Here is a 24,268-nt window from a genome sequence, read left to right as displayed (position 1 = left end):
TAGATAACACCACAGTCTTCAATTATAATCGTCATTTTAAACAGAAATTCAAATCACTTATCCAATGACATTTCGAATTATCAAGGGGAATAAGTGACTTTATTTGCTGGAGATGGCCTTTTTCACTAATCTGAGAATTTTGTCGGGTCTAATCTTTATCCGGTAGACTCAGGTAGTTAAAATTTACATAAAAGAACTCTTGGGACCTGATGTATAAAAAAGGCATTGAAAAATGCTCTCGCACAGTGAAATAAAATGTAAACTTGCCATTCAAATGTGCACCCTGGACCATGCATATTTATGCCTACACTAGCGTGATATACTTTTCATTTAATAAACCATGCTTATAATAAAAATGCCAACTTTGTGTATTGAAGCATTCAAATCAGAAGTAATCATCATCCAGGCATTGTTATATAAACATTATACAAATTTTACCTAATTTAAAAGACATTAAAAAACATAGGCAATCATCATCCAGTGATTGTACCACACTATTTTTCAACTTCAATAAGGAATGGCATCAAGATATAATAATTCTGCCTGAAATCAGAGACAGTATAATTGAACTTAAAGCCATACTCTTCTTAATATTGTTATTTCAATCACTACTGATTCAATTTGGAAACTATTAAACTCACATTAGATACTATAACCACCGACTATTTTTCACTTAAGAAATGGATCATATCCTCATTGATGCTTTTTGAGAATTGGCAACTCTTGCTTACAACAAAACTATTATCTAAATCCGATAATTACTTTTGAACACTCAGGCATGTGCTCCAGCATCAGACTTTAATAATTTCATTAATACATTTAGGGAAACCTTTACTCTTGCTTAGAAGAAAACTGCCAAACATTTACATATTTAAAATAATAGAACAACACAAACCAGTATCCAGTATCCCCAATCCAGACCTGTTTCTGAATATTTGTGCATTGAAATATGTGCTAGACAACACTATAAGTACAATATAGCTAGATCTAATCTAAATCACTCATTGTTATAAATTATCATATCATCCAGCACTAAAACTTGCTCTATTTTAAAGCACTAAGGCAGTACAGACAAAACTATGACTTTCTGTAAAGCTGCTTTGAAACCATGTGTATTGTCAGAAGCTCTATTCAAATAAATTTTACTTGATTGTTAGGCAGCCATTGTTAGAAAAATCATTGTGAGAGTTTTCTTTGCACTTTTCCCCATTCATCTTCTTCCAACATTAGACAAATGTCACATTCTGGTTTATTTCTGTCTTTGGTTTGCATGTTCTTTTGCTCTCTTGATTTTCCTTCGCTCATTTCTTTCCATTAGTTATTTATTAGTATCACCTGGTCTAGTGCAATTGATTGTTCTGTATTTATGTGCCTTCAGTTTGATCACTCGTTTGTTTGGTATTGTTTTTACTATCATGTGTAAATCTGTCAAATTTCTTGGCTCCATATAGAGCTGCATCTCTTCTTCCTTACCTGACCCACAATGACAGTAAGCCATTTTTGGGGGCACACTATTGTCACATCATGGCATAAGAACCAAATGACAACAACACATCAGTTTCATTATATGGAAAAAAATGTGCTGTTTGTGTTCCATGGGAGAAAGTAAGAGGTTTCAAATGGGGCTTGCTCACTGCTGTGATGTCATCCTAAGACCCCGCCCTTGAGAATCTGGGCCAAAAGGATTATGGGTTTGCAAAGAGGGATTTAAACAACACAGATCATTTAGAGGGGGTGAGAAAGATATTTTCCTTTATTTCTTGGCCTGTTTTAGCTGAACTGATAACTGATGGTGAACGAGCTGGCGAATGAGCTTTTGACGAGATAATAAATACTGATCATTCTTGATGCACTGTCATGATTTCTTCCATTCTCACTGTGCAGTTCTCAGAGCAGGAGATTTGGCCTGCTTAAAGGACATTAGATCACGTCCTTTGTTTAGTTTTGTGGTGTGTGTGTGTGTGTGTGTGTGTGTGTGTGTGTGTGTGTGTGTACATGTTTTTCTACACTTGTGGGGACTTAAACCTGAATACACACCAACTCATGGGGACTTGTGTCATGGTGAACACCTAAATTGGGATCCCCATGGGTACAAAAGCTTATAAATCATACAGAGTTTTTTTGAGATTGTAAAAATGCAGAAAGATTTCTGTGAGGGGTAGGTTTAGGTGTAGGGTTGGTGTAGGGTGATAGAAAATACAGTTTGTACAGTATAAAATAACCTATGAGGAGTCCCCACAAGGATAGTGAACCAGACTCTGTGTGTGTGTGTGTGTGTGTGTGTGTGTGTGTGTGTGTGTGTGTGTGTGTGTGTGTGTGTGTGTGTGTGTGTGCATGCGTGTGCTTGCTTGCGTGTGTGTGTGTTTTGTAATTATCATACCTGCACTGTCAGCATCAAAGATACATACCAACTTTGCTGAAGATAGGCCTATATGTAGTTTTCATAACATTTTCAGCAACAGTCATTGTTAATTCATTGTCTGTTTTGTGATCTGGATAATCCTATTAGTATCATATAATTCAGTTAAAGGGACAGTTCACCCAAAAATGAAAATCTATTGTGTATTCATCCTCAAGTTGTTCCAAACCTTTATGATTTTCTTTCTTCTGTTGAGCACAAAAGAGATTTTGAGTCAATAGCTACTGTTACCAACATTTAAAGGGGAAATCGGATGCAAAATTCACTTTTACATTACATTTTACATTACACTTTTACATGTGTCTTTGCAGTGTGTGTACACAACCACCCTATAATGATAAGAATCCACCCAGTGTTTTTTTTTTTTTTAAATCCCCAAAAATCATAACCCCTTTCACAGACTAAGCCGTTTTCAGATTCTTGTCTGTGTGACGTCACACAAACCCGGGCCACTCCCACGACTGTTGATTGACACTGGTGTTTTACCTTGGACCCACCCTGAGTGAACTGTCATGAGTTCACCATTCAGTAGCAATTTTTTCTGAATTGTGTGAAATGGCTAATAAAAATAGGTAATACAAAACGAATATGTGTTCCCCAAGGTGAATTGGTTTAGTCTTGACTTCTGGTTGTGAGTGACAGTGTTGGGGGGTGGGATCTGTTGATTGTCGAGTGCCAAATAAACACAGAGATGGACAGGAAAAGGTCAAAACCATCAGGTGCCAAATTTAGAAAAAAAAGAAAAGAGGAGGAGAAACGAGCAAAAGATAAGGGGGTCTCGCCCAGGGTGTAATTCAACACAGAACCGCCACTGCCGCCATTGTTTTCGACGTCGGAGCAGGAGTAGACAAAAATGGCTCCTATAAGAGATTGAGGTGTTCTTTTGTTGGATGTAATAATGAACATAGCAGTCGTCATGGGTGGCGCTAGGGAGGGCTAGCAGATGCTCCAGCACCCCCAAGAAAGACCAAAGCACCCCCATAGCACCCCCATACATAAAAAAAGATGAAATAAAATAGAAACATTTGACGCATTACACTCATGTGTAACTCGTGCAATGCAATACATCATGACGTGATTTGCAGTCGCCCATTTCGTAATGTCATAGAAATTATTTATTTAAATTATTTATTTAAATTGGCCAAGTGGATTGCATAAAAATCTAGGGGTTAGTTAGGGGCGGTTAGGGGCACAAATTACAGGAGCACATAAGCCTTATGTCTTTCTTTTGTTGTTCTGTTGATTCTTTGATGTTGATTTCATAGTAAATAGAGTATTTACTTCTCAACCTATTGGTTAAGCCAGTGTTGCTACTGTATGCCTGGCTGCTCAAACACATACAGCAATGGTGTAATAGTCACAGTTTAGAATCACGTTTTGGAGAAAACCTACCTATGAATTACTTACAGTTGTTCTGCATAATAAACTAGGAGACAGTATTTTAACAACAAATGAAACACTTTACCCTTAACTTGCATCTCTGTCTTCCTAAACTTTGACATCTGAGGCATCACTTTGGTCTCACTGAAGACCTCTCTCCTTAGTGGAACAGGACTAGGCCCTGTCTGTCAACTTTAATTACTTTTTTGTTTACAGGGCTTCAAAAGGAAACTTTTATTTGTTTTTTGTTTTCTGGTTTTAAATTGGCTCTCTAGTCAGGGCACATAAAAGAACAGTAATGACCTCATTACTGGAGAGATGTGTTCACTGGGTTGTTCTGTCTCAAATGAACTAGACTAGACCAACCATATGTCTGGATTTCCAAATAGATTTCCATTTTTTTTTTTTTTACATACTTAGAATAAAATTTAGCTATATGTGAAGAGGTAGAATAAAGGCTCATTCACCCCAAGCACAATAACTGAAGCAATAGCTATAAAGTTTTAATAATTTATCTAATTCTATGAGAATAATAACAACAACATATAACAAAAACGACGAGGAATGATTTGGAATCATTTTCAGAGTGTTCTTTTTTTTCTGCTGATTAACCATAAAAATATTAACAGCCAATCAGAATTCATCCTGCTTTAAAGAGCTTGAGCATTTAAAGTGGCGGACAACATATTAAACAAAATAATAAACAGAATGTTATTGTGCATTAGTGTGGATGCTATACAGTTATTGTTATGGTTAAGTCACATTTATTTTTATTGCACCTAAAAGATTTTGTCAGGAAAATAAAAGAATCAATGACGTGAACTTCAGAAATGAGAAAAATTCAAATTCTGCTCTAAAGAAGCTCCAACAGTTAGTGTCATTATGTAGCTCCAGTCTGTTCATCGTTCAGTTATAGTTTTAGATATCTTTATAGTTGTTTTTCTTGAACAGGCCTTGTTATTTTTTGTGTGCAGTGTTTTGGTTTGATTTGATTAAGTTGGGAAATAATGACAAGTTCAGCACAAGTAGAATTCTGACCCAGTTTTCACATCCTCTTCTCTGAGAATTTGAGAAGCTAACTAATTTTTTCAACCTCAGTGCAGGGCTATATTTTTAAAGGCAACTATACACACCATCTTAAAGTATTTATTATGCATCTGGAAATCCTGCTTCACTTGAGCTTAGAGCAGGGCTTTGTAAAGACACTTTGATCAGTTGGGAATTACGCAAGGATCTTATTTGTGGACTTCAGTTCGGCCTTCAATACCATCACGCCTGACCTTATCTCAGACAAACTGACCCAGCTCTCCATGGCCACCTCCATCTGTCAGTGGATCACAAGCTTCCTGACAGACAGGCAGCAGCTAGTGAGGCTGGGCAAACTCACATCCATGACTCTTCTCCCTGTATACACATGACTGCACTTCAAGGGACCCCTCTGTCAAGCTCCTGAAATTTGCACCGACTCTATAGTCATTTGCCTCATCAAGGACGGAGACGAGTCCGCTTACAGACAGGAGGTTGAGCAGCTGGCTGTCTGGTGCAGTCTTAACAACCTGGAGCTAAACACTCTCAAAACTGTGGAGATGATAGTGGACTTCAGGAGCTGCTGCAACAGTTCTACTCGGCCATCATTGAGTCTGTCCTGTGTTCATCTATAACTGTTTGGTTTGGTTCATCTACCAAAAGAGACATCAGAAGACTACAAGGGACAGTCAGGACTGCTGAGAGGATTATTGGTGCCCCTCTACCCAGCCTCCAAGTACTTTACATCTCCAGAGTGAGGAAAAGGGCTAAGAAAATGAGTCTGGACCCCTCACACCCAGCCCACTCTCTTTTTGAGTTGTTGCCCTCTGGCCGGCGCTACAGAGCACTGTCCACCAAAACAGTCAGACACAAGAACAGTTTTCCCCCCAGGCCATATCGCACCTGAACAACACATAACTATGGATACATAACACACCTCAGTACTGCACATCTGTAAATAACTCAAACCTTCATCTGTAAATAGCACATATGCACATTTGCAGTTCTGTCTATGGATATTTTTTCTTTTTCTGTATATTTTTTATTACTATTGTTATTAGGGCTGCATGATTATGACAAAAATCATAATTGTCAATAATTCCCTTGAAATTGTAATTGAGATTATTAATTACGATTACCACAATTATCAATTTACATTGAATGATGTTTATACCTTTGTTTGAAGCAACTGCATGCCGTATTTTTATATGAAAATAAACAAGCTGAAAACACTCTAAATGAAAAACTTTTAGTGCTTTTCTGTAGTTTAAAGCTTCAAATGTCAACTATACATCGGATTGGTTTCTTCTTTAAATTATAAAAAAGTAAAAAATATTAATGGTATTATAATGTTATACTAAAATTAAAATAATGGGAAAAACCCTTAAGATAACATGTAGAAAGAAAAAGATGCATCTTAAGCACGTAGAATAACATAAGTGGACTTTGAACAATTAATTGCTGCTCTGAATGATTACGTAATTGTGGCATCCATAATTGTAATCGCGATTACAAATTTGAGTAATTGTGCATCCCTAATTGATATTTATAATTTATTGTCTGTTCTCTCATTTTATGTATGTTTGTACTTTGTTTGTATTTTCTGTACCGTAAGCTCCTAAACACCAAGACAATTTCCTTGTGTGTGTGAACACACTTGGCAATAAAGCTCTTTCTGATTCTGAATACTAGTATTCACACTTTGACAATCCATCATTTTTAGTGGGTATCTTTTTTTCTGATTTTGAAGAAAATATGCACACTGAGACACAATTTCATTCCATATGTTCATCCATTCATTGTATATGTTGTGCTATTTAGCCCACATGACATTGTCTTTCTTTTCCTCTCTCATCAGAGAGAGCTGGTTAGTAAAGTCGAAGTTTTAAAGTTGCAATTGTCAAACAGTGCCACCTATCATATGGGAGTGAATTTTGTCTTAAAGGCACAATATGTAATTTTCGCTGATGGAGGGCGCGTATTCAAAATAAAGAAAGAGACAAAGGTGTAGTTTGATGACGCCGTGACTGAGTGTGGAATCATGGGAGTTATGGTCTTCATCCCCACAGCCGATGCAATACGACGGGACTTAGGTAGAAATCCTGTTCATGGATGAGCTAATAATTTATTAATGTGGTAGAATGAAACAGGATGAGGTTGAAGCCATCGAAGCGAAACAAGGCTGCTAAACATGTGTGACGCACGGCTCGAAAGCAGCGGAACTTTTATTATGCCACAGTCGACCGCTTTCACTCCTTCCGGTCGTGCTTATGTGGTGAAAAAAGCAGCACTGTTTTATCATACTAGATATGTTTGAGAGTTCTGTTATAACGCTACTCTGTGCAGTCATAACCAGTCTATTAAAACCCACAACATATTAAAGCGTCTTTGCTGTTTCCATGTTTTCTAAAAAACAAATCCGGAAATCGAGGGGTTATGACATCATTGGCAGGCGAGGCGACACAATGACGCTATGGACACAGTCCGTGTCACTAAATAAAATTGCTTATTTCTCTGGATTTAAACATTCATCGAAACATTTGGGATAATGTAAGTACACAAGTCGGGAAAATATAACACTGTTCTAGTGGTTTTTGTATATTTTAATAAAAAATCTTACATATTGTGCCTTTAAAGGGGTCATATGATGTTGCTAAAAAGAACATAATTTTTTGTATTTGGTGTAATGAAATGTGTTTATGCGGTTAATGTTCAAAAAACACATTTTCCACATACTGTACATTATTGTTTTACCTATTTGTATAGTTTTTGTGTTAAGATTAGTTTTTTATTAAGCTCATCGTTCTGTAAAGCGATGTGTGCTCTGATTTGCCAGTTATCCAGTGCATTGTGATTGGCTGAATGCCTCAAGTCTGTGACAGAAATGTTACATCCCTTACCATACTGTCATGCCGTGTGCCAGTCAGAACACTGGCGCAACGAGAAAAAAACATTAAAACAAATTATAAAAGAGGCATTTGTTGCATCCAGTGGGGAAATAATTACGTATTATAATGACTTATACTGTCTTTTTACGTGTTGCATTGCATCGCACCAAGTAAACATAAAACCATCTCTGCATTTGTGATTGGAGAAATGACAAACAACAAGCATTACTCTACACTGCTCAAGACTCACATTTGAATCGTAAGTGGCAAAGCCTTTACATATGTAAACGTACTTACAGGCTGTGAGTCAGAACAGCCGGGGCATTGTAGTCTTCTCTCCCAGGATCAGGAAACAGTCCTCCATAAAATGCCATGCATACATCTGAATATTTGGGTTGAACTGTTCTGGAACAGTGTTGTAAATACAACTTAACCACCAGTATTTTTGCAACGAAACAGTGAAAAACAGAACACAGCATCTTCACAACATGGCGGCAACTGTGGCATCAACAATAAAGTTATGCCTTCTTTCTTTGTGTGAACATTTGGGCGGTGTTATGCAAATCTTCTCACTTCGTGACGTAGACGTGGGGTGTGTTTAAACAAGGCGTTTTAGGAGGGAGTTGTTGAGTCTTAACTTTTATAAAGAATATCTCTTTGGGTTTGAGACTTTAGTCTTTGCAACTTTAGGGATCTTATCTATTCCTGAACAGCTTGTAACACTCCAAAGATAAATGAAAACTGGAAATCGCATCATATGACCCCTTTAATATAGCCAAAGAAATATTTTTTTGTAAATTTTGATATAAATAAACTTCTCAGATGCACTGTGTAGACTGCATTTTGTCAGTGTGAACAGGCCTTTATCTAAAAACAAATATTTGATGCAAACAAGATTTTGATTAGATACATGATATTATTCCTATCAACCTATTCAGAATGAGAATGAACATCCATTATTATTATTATTTACTTTTTTTGGTGGTCTGGCAATGAATATGCAATAACCAGATGCACTAATGTGTTTTATGTGGGTTTGTGTTTTGCTAACCCACATGAAACACTGAATTGTCTGGAAACAGCATTAAAGATTCAGATTTTTGATTCTTTCTCTCATAAATAAATCAAAACGGCACATATTGGAATTATTAATGAAATTAGCATCTTGAACTTTCTTCTCTTGCATTCTGTACTTCTGATACTTGAATGGCAGACCATCTGTAAGGTGCATTGTGGTTATGCCATTGTTCGAGTGCAAATCTGCTTTTAATGTGACTAGACCATTTGTCTGCAATTAATTTTAATTTTTTTAAATTGTTTCCTTTTGAGTTTGTCCCTTACACAATGGGCTGCTTATTTGACAAAGCTTGAAAGACATCTCCGCCAATTGTAATAAATTTTTATTATGGGTAAAAAGTACATTTCTAAAAGGAAATATTGAATTGTTCGACAGGAATACATAAAATCTCTTTACTCAGACCATGTGCAAAAACAAAACAAAAAAACAAACAAAAAAACCCCAAATCGGATTAAAATTTAATGTCTACCATGTCATTTAATGTTATTTTTGGTGCTTTCCGCTAATATCCTGTAGTTTCTTTTTTTGTCTATACTATTCTTTAAATTTTTACTCATTTTTACATTTTTTTTTTTTTTTTTTTTTTTTTTACTAATCTTTAATTTATTTATTTATTTATACTGTTTCCTTTGTGGTCTTTAAAACACTGCATGAACATCGTTATTACCCAATACATTTTTTTTCTTATGAACAATCACAACATTATCTTTTCTTTTACCCACAGCTGGTTCTGCTGTTATGAATAATTAAAATAGCCTAAAATTCAGATTAGTCCTAAACCATGTTTATTGAAGGATTTTCAGTGGTTGACAGTTTGTTGGCATTATGAAGATCTGCAACACAAATTGCAGCCAACGTTCATCCATTATTTTTCTATTGTCAGCTAAATGGCTCTTACTCTGAGCTTCTGTAGAGACCTCAAATGTAGCTATTGTCCCTGTTAATAAACAGCGAACAGAGTAATTAAACTACACAGCCATGAGGGATTATGCTGTTATTTTGAGGGAGAGTGGGCTGTTGTACTCTGAGGGTGTATAAAGAACAATTCCACTTTTATAGACAAATAGATAAAACATACTTCTCTTCTTGACCAAGAGCCTCCATTTTACATTGACCTGAGAAAGAGAGAGTATCTCTAAAAAAAACTTCAAGGCTTAAAAAGCTCCAAGGCTTTGCAGTAAAAACTTGGCAGGACTACAATTCCTATAAAAAAGTATTCACCAGTTGGAAAAGTATGTGTGTTTTTTTCCAACACTAAAACACAACTGATTTAGTTTGGCTTTTTAGACAATGAGCAACAAATGTGTTCTTTCATGTCAAAATGAAAACAAATTTCTACAAAATTAACCTCTCCATTTTCCAAGGTTTTATTTATTTATTTATTTATATTGAAAATAAATTGTGCCAGACACCATTGCTCATCTACCAGACAAACGCTTAATCTGTGATGGTGGCCTACAAATTTAGAGATTATTGTAGTATGTTAGAGCAAAACGGACAAGTTCCAGTGTGTCCTATTGGATCCTATGTAGTCTTGCCCCCCCCCCAAAGAGTCTTAAATATGCCTTGTGATGACAAATAGTGGCAAAAAAAAAGAAAGAAAAGATGCACCTCTGAGATTTTTGAGAAAAATCAGAAATTTGTCTTTGGAACTAATTTATGTTAGGGCGTAATCTTTTAAATAAATGTAAATATACAAAAATTCTCCTCCTGATTTGTTCTTATTACACCTCAATTCATTAATATATATATATATACCGTAATTTCAGTGAGAAGCGTAGATAAAGATCCTCTAATCTCTCCTCTTTCACCAAGACAAGGTTGTTTCAGTTCAGCAACCTTCCAGGAAGTAAAAGATAGGCTCAAATTTGTTGACACAAACTGTATATTTCATCCTAAATTGCTTGTAAAATGTGACACTTTAAAGGAGGTAAGAACTCTAAATTACAACCAGACGTTTGAGGTTGTTTACAGCACATCCACTACCACTCGCATTCCTTTACTTGCTGTGTTTTTGATGCCTGAGGAGGGAAGGTGTTTTTAATGAGATCTCTTTACACCTTTCTCAGTTCACTTTTGTATTTTTAAGCACTGCATAAAGTGGTAACTTGCAAGTGTTACTTTAAAGATGTATTTGTACATCATATAACCCATATCAAGTAGTTTTGATGGTATAAATTAGCAATATTAAATAATATTTTTGACTTAAATAGAACCACTTAATTTAGATGTTGCCATTTTTTAGTGTGACAAAACACTATTGTGGTTCCAATAATAGTGTATAATAAAAAATTATTATTATTAGATGACGATTAAAGTTTTAACAAACACATAATGGTGTTACATCTCCGGTGATACGTAAAGATACATCACTATAGAGAAATTGTATGGGTAATTTCATGTTTAATACAATTAGGTCTATTTAAAGAAGTTTATTATATCACTAAAGCAACCTAAATGCATTATACCAACAAAACTAAATTTTATGGGTTAAATGTAGCAATATCTGTAGGGTAACAAATGCAGGTTCATCCCTCTTGACAGTGTACTATAGGGTGACTGTGCATCCTCTTTTTCCTGGGTTCTGGTTTTGTTTTCATATTTGCTGAAGGTAATGACTGAAAAGTAGTTTGACCAATAGCAAGCAGGCATTTGTGAGAAGGTCGGATCGGGCGGGAAACAATAAGAGATAGAAAAATCAAAGCTAAAACCCAGACATTTAGAAATTTAGAAAGTTTACATTACTTAGCTATGCTATTAATCATGTCCATGTTATTAGTGTTAGTCCTGTACAAGTATACTGTGCATATTCATTAACCCTATAAACTATAGGATGCCATCTTATCAGGATTTAATGTGACACTCCCCATGAGTGTCTGCTTTTTAACAGGGGGACTGTTGAAATACGACCTCATATATACCCTCTGGGTTTTAAGGCTCCTTAAATGGTAATGATAGAGATGGTATTTAGTGTGACAGTTGTAGTTTACCAGTATGTGCAAGTCTTTTGTTTAGCTGAATGCAGCAGAAGGTCATGTGCATGAGAATTAATACTGTTTAAGAGGATTCCAGACAGATGGTATTTCTCTGTTTGACCATTGTTTTATTATTATTATTAAAAAAATCAGGGGGCACCCAACATTTAAATTTGGATGTTTAGAATAAAATAATACTTGAAGTGACTTTGTGTCTTCAGGTCTTATTTAGAACACATCACTTTTAATTAATATCTATGTAACCCCTATCCTAATAAGTACAGTTTATTCTTTCTGTCCTCCCATCAATTCGGGGAGGGAGGGGGTCAGAGAGAGGGAGGGGGACGGAGAGAGAGAGAGCATGTGTGACTGTTTACAGCTGGCACTATCTGTTTTTGTCAACCTGACTGGCAGTGGAGTGGCTGTTTTTCCTCGCCTTTCACGGATTCTCTCTCCTCCGCGTATCTGCTTGTAGTCTTCCTTTACGCGAGATCCTCATCGGCTTAGCTCGTATCTTTTATGAATCAATTATCTGCGCGAAATCCGTTCTGACAAAACATTTACATATTTGAGGTGGACAGTAAAATATACTCCTATATTGAAGCGAGAGAGACCAGGCGAAGGGAAGTGTATCCAACATACTCGTTTCCAAATGGATGGGATAAAACCAGAAACGACGGCTGAGGAGAATCAGGATGAAAGGGAAGAAAGCAAAGGTTTGTAACTGTGTATTCGTTTTGTGTTTGACTCGGATTTATTCTGCTCGTGCTAGATGTTTAGAGAGCGGCTTAACCTATTTGCGAAGGCTTCGCTTTGCGCGCCGTTCATTAGCGAACCAATCGAATATTTTATTGATGGAGGGTCCTCCTCGTGTCATTCATTTAGAATTAATCATTCTTTTATGTCGTTTATTCGATTAGAGAATGCGCATTTTTATGCTACCTTTGGAGCGCTGGTTATGTCAAATCTCTCCTCTGCGTCTTTGGAGAATCGTTTCCATCGCTGCCAGTAATGCTGATTTGAATAAGCGCAGCTCATGTTACCTTAGTGATTTACTCTACGCAATAATAATAATAATATAAAACACATTTCTTTTGTCTGATGCGTCAATAATACATAGGCTACTATACTGTATCTTCTTGGTGTCGATAGTATTGTTGATGGTGACGAGATGGAGGTGTCGCATTGTATTGAAGGTGTTGTTTACATTGCTGTAGTGTTTTTTGGTAAAATTAATGGAAGAATTCCTATGGTTGTGATAGATTTGATATATACATTTGATTAATTCCTTTGCTGTTCAACGTCGCGCTATGTAAACATTTTTGACAAAAATCATTGAATTATTTTTACTGCGTTCGCACAATAAACGTATCAGAAACCGAATGCATGATTTGAATATGTAAAGCACCGGAAGAAAACATGCCCTCAGAGCGCCATTTATCAGGGCACTCTACCTAAATCGCGCGCATGTGTCTGTAAATACAGGTTATCCTATTGAGTTCAGTGATGATTATGGTTCAGGATTTTTCTGTAATAATAAAACCCACCATGACATAAGCAGCGCTCAAGGACTCCCCTCTTGACCCTCCCCACCTGACTTTTTATTCATGCTTCTGGACTATTTGTGTAATACTTTTGTGTTACCAGGTATGGATTTGATAACTGTGCTATTGTTCAGTAAAGTCCAAGTTCTACACAAGCATCAAAGCAACAAGGAGGATGCTCCTTCACTCCACCCACTGGTGCATTTGCTTCATCATAACTACTGTACTGTTAATATTCACAGCTCATAAAATCATGACTATCATGACATTCTAGCAGATAATTGCATATGGCTTTATTCTTTCCACTGTGTTCTTATCCTCGATTCCATGTTAAATTTTGAACAATTTTGCCACCAGCATAATTAGATTAACACATTATGGAGAGAGAGATAGACCTAATGGAACCATATGTGTCACAACTAAAATATGCAGAGATAAGTAGGCTAGTCTTAATTAAAATTTGATGTTAGAACTGTTGGTCTCTGTCAGGTCAGTTTGCTGTAGATGCTTTCTCTATGGTCATCCTTTGAGCTTTGGAGGCACATTATTTGTTCACTTAAAGGATAAGTTTGACAATTTTCAACTAGCTTTTTATTCTTACATTGTCGCTAGTGTATGTAAGTGAGCAGTGTGTTTTGAAGTTTTGTATTCTCACCCAGACAGTCAGAATAGCGGAAGGGCGGTTTCATAATCAAAGCGCATTATGGGTGTTTTCCATGTTTCTGCATAGACAGCCAATTTTATTAAAAATGCATCTTCTCAGCTGTGAAGTTCATCTTTAATAAGGCAACAGTTACTTTGAAACAGGTGCTCAGATGCTTTGTTCAGTAATATGGTACAGAAAACCTGGATAAGCTGATTGATATTGGAGTTGACATGAAATTAAAATGGACTTGAATTGATTAATTTTCTTAATGCATGTTACTGGCTTAATTGTGAATAATTAATCCTTGCATATATATGGACTCCTCCCTGCTGGCATATGCAAAGCCTCGCTGCAGTTGAACCAAGCGCATTCAGATCTGCCTCTATTCTGGTACGCAACACCCTCTTTTCACAGTCCAGTCAAAAACCAGTGGATAAAATCAAGTCCCTACTTTTTTTCCTTTTCAGCAAGCCGTTTTACTCGGAAATGTGTATGGAGGTGAAGTCAGTTTAAATTTTTATGTTGACTTTAATGCCTTAAAATGAGTTTGTTTCATAATGTATAACCACAGAAATGCCTGGCATTCCAGTTGCACTCTGCTACAGTTCTTACAATTTCTGAAATTTCTGTGAAATAAATAAGACATACTGATACATATTTCATGATTGCTGGATAATTCAGAATAGCAAAATAGACTGGATGGTTACAAAAATTGTTCAGAGACAAGATAAACAAGTGTTTTCAAACCTAATTTCTGGACTATTTGTGTAATATTTTTATGTTGACTGAGTTATGGAATTGATAACTGTGCTATTGTGCAATAAAGTCCACAAGGATCAATGCAACAAGGAGGATGCTCCTTCACTCCACCCACTGGTGCATTTGCTTCATCATACAACTACTGTATGCCTTAAACCATTGGAGATGTAACCCATTCACTGTTCATAAAATCATGATTATCATGACATTCAAGCAGATAATTCCATATGGCATTCTTTCCACTGTGTATTTATCCTCTCTTCCATGTTAAACATTGAACAATTTCCACCATGATTAGAAGAGAACACAGAAATACTTGGCATTGCACTGTGCAACAGTTCCTACATTTTCTGAAATTTCTGTAAAATAAATAAGACAGTAGAACATGCTGTTACATATTTCATGATTGCTAGATAATTCAGAAACTGCACAATATACTGGATGGTAAAAAAAGATTGTTCAGAGACCAGATAAAAAAAAAAAAAACAGTTTTGAGCCTCATTTGGTGCAGGCTTATGCTTGTCTTTTTGTTAATACAGATTTTTTTCCATCATTCGTTATTTTGTACACCTTGTTCATGGCCCTTCAAATCTTTCTGAGTATTAATTACCATTTTACCAATTCATTGTACTTTCTAATCTTTCTGATGTGCTATACAATTGCTCTTGATTAATAGCTTGCCGGGGTAATTGTTTATGCTTCCCACGCCAATGATGGGAGAATTGATAGAGTATAGAGTCTTTCTCTCCTTGTCACTCTTTTTTTTCCCTCTCACATGCACAGAAAGGAAGGAGGGCAGAAGAGGCGGCATGCACACGCTTCTCTTTTTACATAACTCCTGCACTTAACACATCAAAAGGATTACATCATTCTTGGTACATGAAAGGGGAGGGATATGTAGTAGTGCTAAAGGTATGAAAGATAAAAATGTAAAAGGAAATGATCGCTCATCACCGTAAGATTCATTGTATCTTTAACATCTTTAACATTCAATCAGGAAATATGTAGGATGGGTAGCAATAAAGAATTGGCTCACAGGAAATAACTGTTAATTCTTTTTTGTCTTCTGTACAATAATGGAAAACACTTTTTATGGGTTGCTTTTAGCTTAGACCAATATTGCCACTGTTGACATTAAGGTACACTTGTGGATGTTCAGAAACTACAAATGATGACCATGGTTGGACCATCTCAGTATACATTTAAACTTCCACAGCTTAGATAACTTCTCTGTAGTAAAGATGAAAGAATTGATGCACAGACATGCAGATAAAGGCATTTTTCTTAGATTTATGTTCTCAGTATTTATTTTCTTGGCACATTTATTTGGTGTTAGTGTTCAATATAGCAGTGTAGGGGAGGTTACTCAAAATAATTCAACACACATTACTTTCAAGTAATTTTCTAAAACCTATTAAGTCTTCCTATACATACATTGAGTGTGATTTTAACAGTAAAAATTATACAGTGAAAATATGTTAATTGGTTAATAGTAAGTTTTCCTAATGTATACGGTGAATAACTGTAATTACAGTTAAGGTAATTTTACAGTAAAAAGTACCGTTTTGGAAGGGAAAAAGAACAAGTCATAATGTGATTTACAGTGAAAAAAGAAAACGTAAATTGACATTCCTCGAATTCCTTGAATGACACTTAATATTTAATGTTCAATGATGAGTTTTGGTTTATCATGTGACTTTCTCATCACCACCTGTTAAGGTACAAAACAGATATTTGAAGTTCAACAGGTTAGTAAATTAAAATTATGTCAGCTACTGAAATACCTTTTTTTTAACTTTGTGTTTAAATTCAGACTGTAAAGCCTAAAATGTTGCTACCATATTTTTTACGGTAAAGTTCTGGCAACCACAGCTGCCGGAATTTTACTGTTAATGTCACAGATTTATTTTATTTATTTATTTATTGTTATTACAGTGTAGGCTACTAATAGATACAAATGGCAATGATAAGTTATTGTGTAAACCAAGCAACAAATATCTTTTCATAAGTAAAATTAAATTAAATGACATTTAAGAATATTTATATTTGATAGTTAGTGCTTGTTCATATATTGATCAGATCATTATAGATTTTCTATGCATTTTTATTGTCAGTGTTTTTAACATCTCTCTTCTGCACTATAATAGTGGTGGCCTGCAATTGTTACTTTAAAGAGCTATTTCTCTGATTTGATTACTGGTATAAATTAATGTATTTAGGTTAATGTTAAGTAATAGGTTTTGACCTAGAACCAGTTAACATAGTTGTTACCATTTTTAGGATAGCATTTTTCTCTTCTCTTCTCTTCTCTTCTCTTCTCTTCTCTTCTCTTCTCTTCTCTTCTCTTCTCTTCTCTTCTCTTCTCTTCTCTTCTCTTCCCATTGAAATCCCCCCTTCCTCTATCTACCCTAACGTGTTTTGGAGTACTATATACAGTTACATTCACCCACCATTCGATTTTATACAAAAGTGACAGCCACATTTTATAATTCTACATGATTTAACCAATATAAACAACTTTTGGTGGAATAAATTAATGTTTTTAGGTTGATTGATGGGTTAGGTTGATAAATTAAATTGTATTTGACTTAAAGGGGTCATTGGATGCCCATTTTACATACGTTGATATGATTCTTTGGGGTCTTAATGAAAAGTCTGTAACATACTTTGGTTAATGGTAGCGTAAACAACACCCTTTTTACCCTGTCAAAAACAGCTCTGTTGACAGCAAGCTTTTACGTTGCACGTCCCTTTAAATGCTAATAAGCTCTGCTCACCCCGTCCCTCTCTTCTGTGGGGAGACGCGCAGTAGCGCAGTTCTTTAAGAGACAGTAAACTTTAGCTGCCCACATTCATCGTGAAACTTGCTGACTAGCAGATTATTAGGAAAGGCGATTTGCAAAGATTAATTAAAAAACCCTCTACTCACTTCTGTAGGTGAGGCTGGATCACGAATGATCTGTGCGAACATAGACACATTTAGGTAGACTGGGGGGCGCATTGCCATCAAAAACAAACATAATCCTCTGTGTCTTCAGTGGCTCAGATGTCGGGAGTAAATGACGACTGCTATGTTCATTATTACATTCAACAACAAAACACCTCAGTCGCTTAGGAGACATTATTGTCTACCCCTGCTCCGACATCAAAAAAATGTCGGACTGTGTCACTCAGGGTGGGTCTAAGGTAAAACGCTAGTGTCAATCAACAGTCGTGGGAGGGGCCTGGGTCTGTATGATGTCACACATCCAAGAATCTGAGAATGGCTTGATTTGAGAAAGGGGTTATTATTTATCAAGATTTAAAAAAAAAAAAAAACACTGAGTGGATTCTTATCATTATAGGGTGGTTGTGTACACACACTGCCAACACACATTTCAGTTCAAACAACATGTAAAAGTGAATTTTGAAGCAGATGACCCCTTTTTTCAGTGTATAAGTATGTGCATGTGTAAAGAATAATACTGTAAATTTGCCTGTCATGTCAAAGTGTGATAATCCTAATCTTGTATGTGGTACGGTGTTTCGTCTGGGGTTCCAGGAACTTCTGGTAGTTCACACAGCCAGAGCAGTATTTTATTTGAAGGCTTCAGATTCAGCCTCTGTCTCTGACCTGAGCTTATGCCATTATTTATGTATCCTACATGCTGTCAGACTTTGAAATGAGACCATTCAGAGCTGTTTTGAGTTAGCACCCGGATTGAACCCATTTATTAAATAACATCATTTTTGATGCTTCGGTTTTATGTAAATCTGTATCTTTGATAATACTTTAATCACTGTCACTGGTTGCATGCGGTATTCAGAGCTATAGAAAGGGGCTTGATGCGCCCATGCTGTTGAATGCACAGGACCATTTGTGACCAACACCTAATATGGTCTCAGTCTCAAATGCTGATATGCACAGCCTAGCCTTTTCTCAAGACTGCCAAGTACTGTGAGCATGTGAGAGTAATCACAGAGAGGAAAGACAACCTCATGTGCCTTTCATTTGGAACAGCTCACTCAGGGCATGGTGACAGCCTCCATCTGCCACTGCAAACTCACATGGCTGTTTAGCCACTTTTGTATGTGTGAGAGAGTGTGGGCGAGTGCTTCCATAAGTGTGCTTGTGCATTCATGTTTACTTGTACTTGTGTATGAATATTGGCCTGTGTAAATTTGTGGTGTGTATAGGTATGAACAGCAATAACAGGCAGGTTGGCACAGCATGCCCTGTTCCTGCATGATGCCATTCATCCTCCTGTATATGGATCCTCTCCATTCAGCCCACTGGTGTGCAATCTGCTGTTCTCTGATCCCTTTTTTATCATCTCTCTACCAGAGAGAAAAAAAACATGTATTTAAAGCAATGCCTTATTTATAATTTATGCATTAAGCTATTGTCCAGTTTTAGCCACAATGACCTACTGTAAAAAGTGGTAACCTGCAGTTGTGTCTGTAAATAGATATTTCTAGTTAATTTAGATTTTATTATTTTTGGTTACCATTTTTTCTGTGAAAAAAGATTTATTATTCTGCAAAATGAAGACTATGGAAACAGTTTAAAAAAATAAAATAAAAAAAAGCAATTTTTTTGTAATGCATTTTTATTGTTTTTTTGTGTAATGTTTATATGTTTATTGTTTTTATTAAATTGTTAGCAATGTATTTGTGCTAAAAATAGTCACAATCTATTTTTTTAATGACAGGATGACAAAACAACACCAAAATATGTGCTGAACTGTTAAGATTGTTTTGAAATGATCAGGGAATTTTTAATGTTAAAAATAATATTCAACTACTCTTTCCTATTAGGATCCTTCAGAAAGATACTGAGGAGCAGGTGCTTTATCAGCCAATAGACAGTTTGATGATTATGTTATTCTTATACACTAAAATAAATTGTCCCCCAAAAATGGTAACATCTAAATTAACAGGTTTATGCCAAAAAGCACAAACATCATAACCTAAATATATTAATTAAATAATACCCTTACCCTAACCTGTCCTATTTAGTACATCTGGCCTTTAAATGACTTTATATGGGTTAAAATATGTAGAAATATCTCTAATTACAGTAACAATTGGTCACCACTTTTTTCAGTATATTAAGTTCCTTTGATGTTTAGGAGTATAAGGACAAAAAAAATTACCATTTTTTGATCAATATTGCGATTTTGATTTTAATCAAAGTTTTGACAAAAAATTTCTTTACAGACACACTTTACATTCATAAATGCAGTGTTTTGCTTGACCACATATCTGAAGTAGTTGTGTAGTATTTCACTAGCATTTCATTTTTTTTAGATAGAAGTGAAATTTCACAATTCTCAATTTACATTATGATACCACAGCAAAAACTTCTAGCCTAACCAATAAAAAGGTTAATCATCAAAGAAAAAACACTTGGGAATGAAATAAGAAATTACACAAATAATATACCAAATTATTATTACAAATTATAACAATTAAATACAGCAGAACAAAAATAAAAATGAAATAAGCAATGCTTCAAGTTTTTCAGGTAGGTAGCCTATGACAGTAGTATTCAGGTACAGAAATTGAATAATCAATTGTAAAACAACAGTGCTATTATTTCTGCTTCGCGTCGGGCTGCTGATAAGCCTATTGGGCTTTATGTAAGGGATAATGTACACCCAGCTAGTTGGAATCACAGAATAACTCCCGTCAGGGTGATCAGGACCCCGATGCAAAGCAGAAGCACCTATTACATGGCTACTTGCCACGTAAGTAAATAATTATGAACCGCATAATCACATTTCATTACACCAAATACACAAAACGCGTTTCAGAAACAATAATGTACAGGATGTGGAAAATAATGTGTTTTTTGAACCTTAAACCGCATAATCACATTTCATTACACAAAATACACAAAATAATGTTCTTTTTAGCAACATCATTTGACCCCTTTAAGTGAACTGTTCCTTTAGCACTCAATAGGCAACAGTATGTAAACATGATCTGTGCTGAAGAGCTGAAGTAAAAAGTTGATCAAATTCAGAATGAGTAATTTTTTTGCAGATTAGTTTCAATAAATGCTCTTTTTTGACTCTGGAAGTTTGAGTTATGAAAATTCCAATATTTTTCATAGTACATTGTGTTCTCTTATTGCTATCTTTTATCTTAAAAGATCAAGGACAGTTTGATTCTTCATGATATGATCCCTGCTGTTTCAATGTGAGTTCCACCTGTTCCGTCTTTCAGCCTGGTGAAGATGGGAAGAGGCATTTATTTATTTATTGACTGATTGATTAAAGTGATTAAATAATACAGTTACACATTCCATACTATTACAATCCATCTGCCATGCAACAAGAAAAGAACGTTTTTTTTTTTTTTTTTTTATTATATATATATATATATATATATATATATATATATATATATATATTTATATATATATATATATATATATATATATATATATATATTAGGGCTGTCAAATGATTAATCACGATTAATCACATCCAAAATAAAAGTTTTGTTTACATAATATATGTGTGTATACTGTGTATATTTATTATGTATATATAAATACACACACATGCATGTATATATTTAAGAAGAATATGTTATGTTTATATATTAAATATATTTATATATAATATAAAATATAAGAATATAAATATATAAATGTATATACATGTAAATATTTTCTAAATATATAATTTATGTGTGTGTATTTATATATACATAATAAATATACCCTGTACACATACATATATTATGTAAACAAAACTTTTATTTTGGATGTGATTAATCGTGATTAATCATTTGACAGCCCTAATATATATATATATATATATATATATATATATATATATATATATATATATATATACAGTCGTGGCCAAAAGGTTTGAGAATTACATAAATATTGGAAATTGGAAAAGTTGCTGCTTAAGTTTTTATAATAGCAATTTGCATATACTCCAGAATGTTATGAAGAGTGATCAGATGAATTGCATAGTCCTTCTTTGCCATGAAAACTAACTTAATCCCAAAAAAACCTTTCCACTGCATTTCATTGCTGTCATTAAAGGACCTGCTGAGATCATTTCAGTAATCATCTTGTTAACTCAGGTGAGAATGTTGACGAGCACAAGGCTGGAGATCATTAAGGCTGATTGGGTTAGAATGGCAGACTTGACATGTTAAAAGGAGGGTGATGCTTGAAATCATTGTTCTTCCATTGTTAACCATGGTGACCTGCAAAGAAACGCGTGCAGCCATCATTGCTTTGCATAAAAATGGATTCACAGGCAAGGATATTGTGGCTACTAAGATTGCACCTAAATCAACAATTTATAGGTTCATCAAGAACTTCAAGGAAAGAGGTTCAATTCTTGTAAAGAAAGCTTCAGGGCGTCCAAGAAAGTCCAGCAACCGCCAGGATCGTCTTCTAAAGAGGATTCAGCGGCGGGATCGGAGTGCCACCAGTGCAGAGCTTGCTCAGGAATGGCAGCAGGCAGGTGTGAGCGCATCTGCACGCACAGTGAGGCGAAGACTTTTGGAAGATGGCCTGGTGTCAAGAAGGGTAGCAAAAAAGCCACTTCTCTCCAAAAAAAAATCAGGGACAGATTGATCTTCTGCAGAAAGTATAGTGAATGGACTGCTGAGGACTGGGGGCAAAGTCATATTCTCCGATGAAGCCCCTTTCCGATTGTTTGGGGCATCTGGAAAAAAGGCTTGCCGGGAGAAGAAAAGGTGAGCGCTACCATCAGTCCTGTGTCATGCCAACAGTAAAGCATCCTGACACCATTCATGTGTGGGGTTGCTTCTCATCCAAGGGAGTGGGCTCACTCACAATTCTGCCCAAAAACACAGTCATGAATAAAGAATGGTACCAAAACACCCTCCAACAGCAACTTTTTCCAACAATCCAACAACAGTTTGGTGAAGAACAATGTATTTTCCAGCACGATGGAGCACCGTGCCATAAGGCAAAAGTGATAACTAAGTGGCTCGGGGACCAGAATGTTGAAATTTTGGGTCCATGGCCTGAAAACTCCCCAGATCTTAATCCCATTGAGAACTTGTGGTCAATCCTCAAGAGGCGGGTGGACAAACAAAAACCAACTAATTCTGACAAACTCCAAGAAGTTATTATGAAAGAATGGGTTGCTATCAGTCAGGATTTGGCCCAGAAGTTGATTGAGAGAATGCCCAGTCGAATTGCAGAGGTCCTGAAAAAGAAGGGCCAACACTGCAAATACTGACTCTTTGCATAAATGTCATGTAATTGTCGATAAAAGCCTTTGAAACGTATGAAGTGCTTGTAATTATATTTCAGTACATCACAGAAAAAACTGAAACAAAGATCTAAAAGCAGTTTAGCAGCAAACTTTTTGAAAACTAATATTTATGTAATTCTCAAAACTTTTGGCCACGACTGTGTGTGTGTATATATATATATATATATATATATATATATATATATATATATATATATATATATATATATATATATATATATATAATGTTTTTTAAAAAAAATAATGCTTACATCCAGTTATGACAGTAAACTCAGTTATGGCCAATGAAAAATGGGCATATAGTCCCAAAGCAAATAGATAAAATAAACATTTTACTGTTTTAAATTAAGTTAAATGTTTTAAAATCGTATTGCATTAGCTCATTTTATTTAAGTATTTTAATTAAGCAGCACAAACCTATATTTAAAGTAAATTCAAGTAATTTCCAAGTACATTTCATCACAGGAATAGTAGGTCACAATTCAGGTTGCCATGTATTTACACACATAATAATGGGGTGATTCTAACTGACTAAATGTAATTGGTGGGCCATTGTTTTTGGGGCTACTTGTAATTACACAGTTCTTGTTATTAGTAATTTAAATAATTATAGTTACTTGTGTAACATGAACTGTAAAATAAAATATTACTGAACAGTGCATTTTTTTTCTCACCCTCAGCAGGTTTTGATAGTGAAAAAGGTCTCTGTTCCGAACATACTGTAAACAGTTGTGAGCACAAGTTAATGTTGCTCTGGAATAGACAAAATGTTATATTCTTGTAAATGTTGCTTGCCCATATAATCGTACACTGTGAAAGTGGTATCCTGCAGTTGTTACTTTAAAGAGATAGTTCTACATGATTTAACCATAAACTAATTTTTGTGGTATAAATTAGAGAAAGATTCAAAGATTTTAAATAATATTTCTGACTTATTAATTTAAGTGTTACCATTTTTTCAGTGTAGTAATGTGAAGGGCTCAGATTGAGTCCATGTCTTTAATTTTGTCTGAGGTAAAGGACAGAATATACATGTGTTGTCTTGGCCTATGTGTTTTATGTTTTTGTGTGAATGTTTATGAATGTGCACATGAGCAGTTGAGTATGCTAGAAGGGCAGGGGTGAGGTCAAGGCAAACGCCATGCTTGATTTCCTCTCAAGCATCCTTGATGAATGTGAATGGACAGTCAGCTACCACACAAACACACAAAAATGCATGCAGAACTGGGTGTAAAACCCATGGCATCGAGCATCGATCAACACAGTGTTGGTGCTGAGAGGAGGGACAACTT

The 24,268-nt window shown here is 35.4% G+C and overlaps 1 protein-coding gene across 3 annotated transcripts in view; it reads left to right on the top strand.

Annotated features, from left to right (window-relative positions):
• Positions 1 to 24,268, top strand: part of LOC109094150 (proteolipid protein DM gamma-like) — a 56,236-nt gene that overhangs the window by 2,672 nt on the left and 29,296 nt on the right. The window contains exon 1 of one of the 3 annotated variants that reach the window (XM_019107840.2): positions 12,150 to 12,482. The exons of the other annotated variants lie outside the window; for them this stretch is intronic. Within the exon in view, the coding sequence (XP_018963385.1) occupies positions 12,419 to 12,482 (64 nt within the window). The 5' untranslated portion in view covers positions 12,150 to 12,418. Of the gene's footprint in view, positions 1 to 12,149; positions 12,483 to 24,268 lie in introns of those variants that run through there. 3 annotated transcript variants of the gene reach the window in all.

This window comes from Cyprinus carpio, chromosome B1 (assembly GCF_018340385.1).
Source record: "Cyprinus carpio isolate SPL01 chromosome B1, ASM1834038v1, whole genome shotgun sequence".
In the NCBI taxonomy this organism is placed as follows: Eukaryota; Metazoa; Chordata; class Actinopteri; order Cypriniformes; family Cyprinidae; genus Cyprinus; species Cyprinus carpio.
Note: the sequence above shows the minus strand (reverse complement) of the source record. Positions and strands in the feature narration are given on the sequence as shown.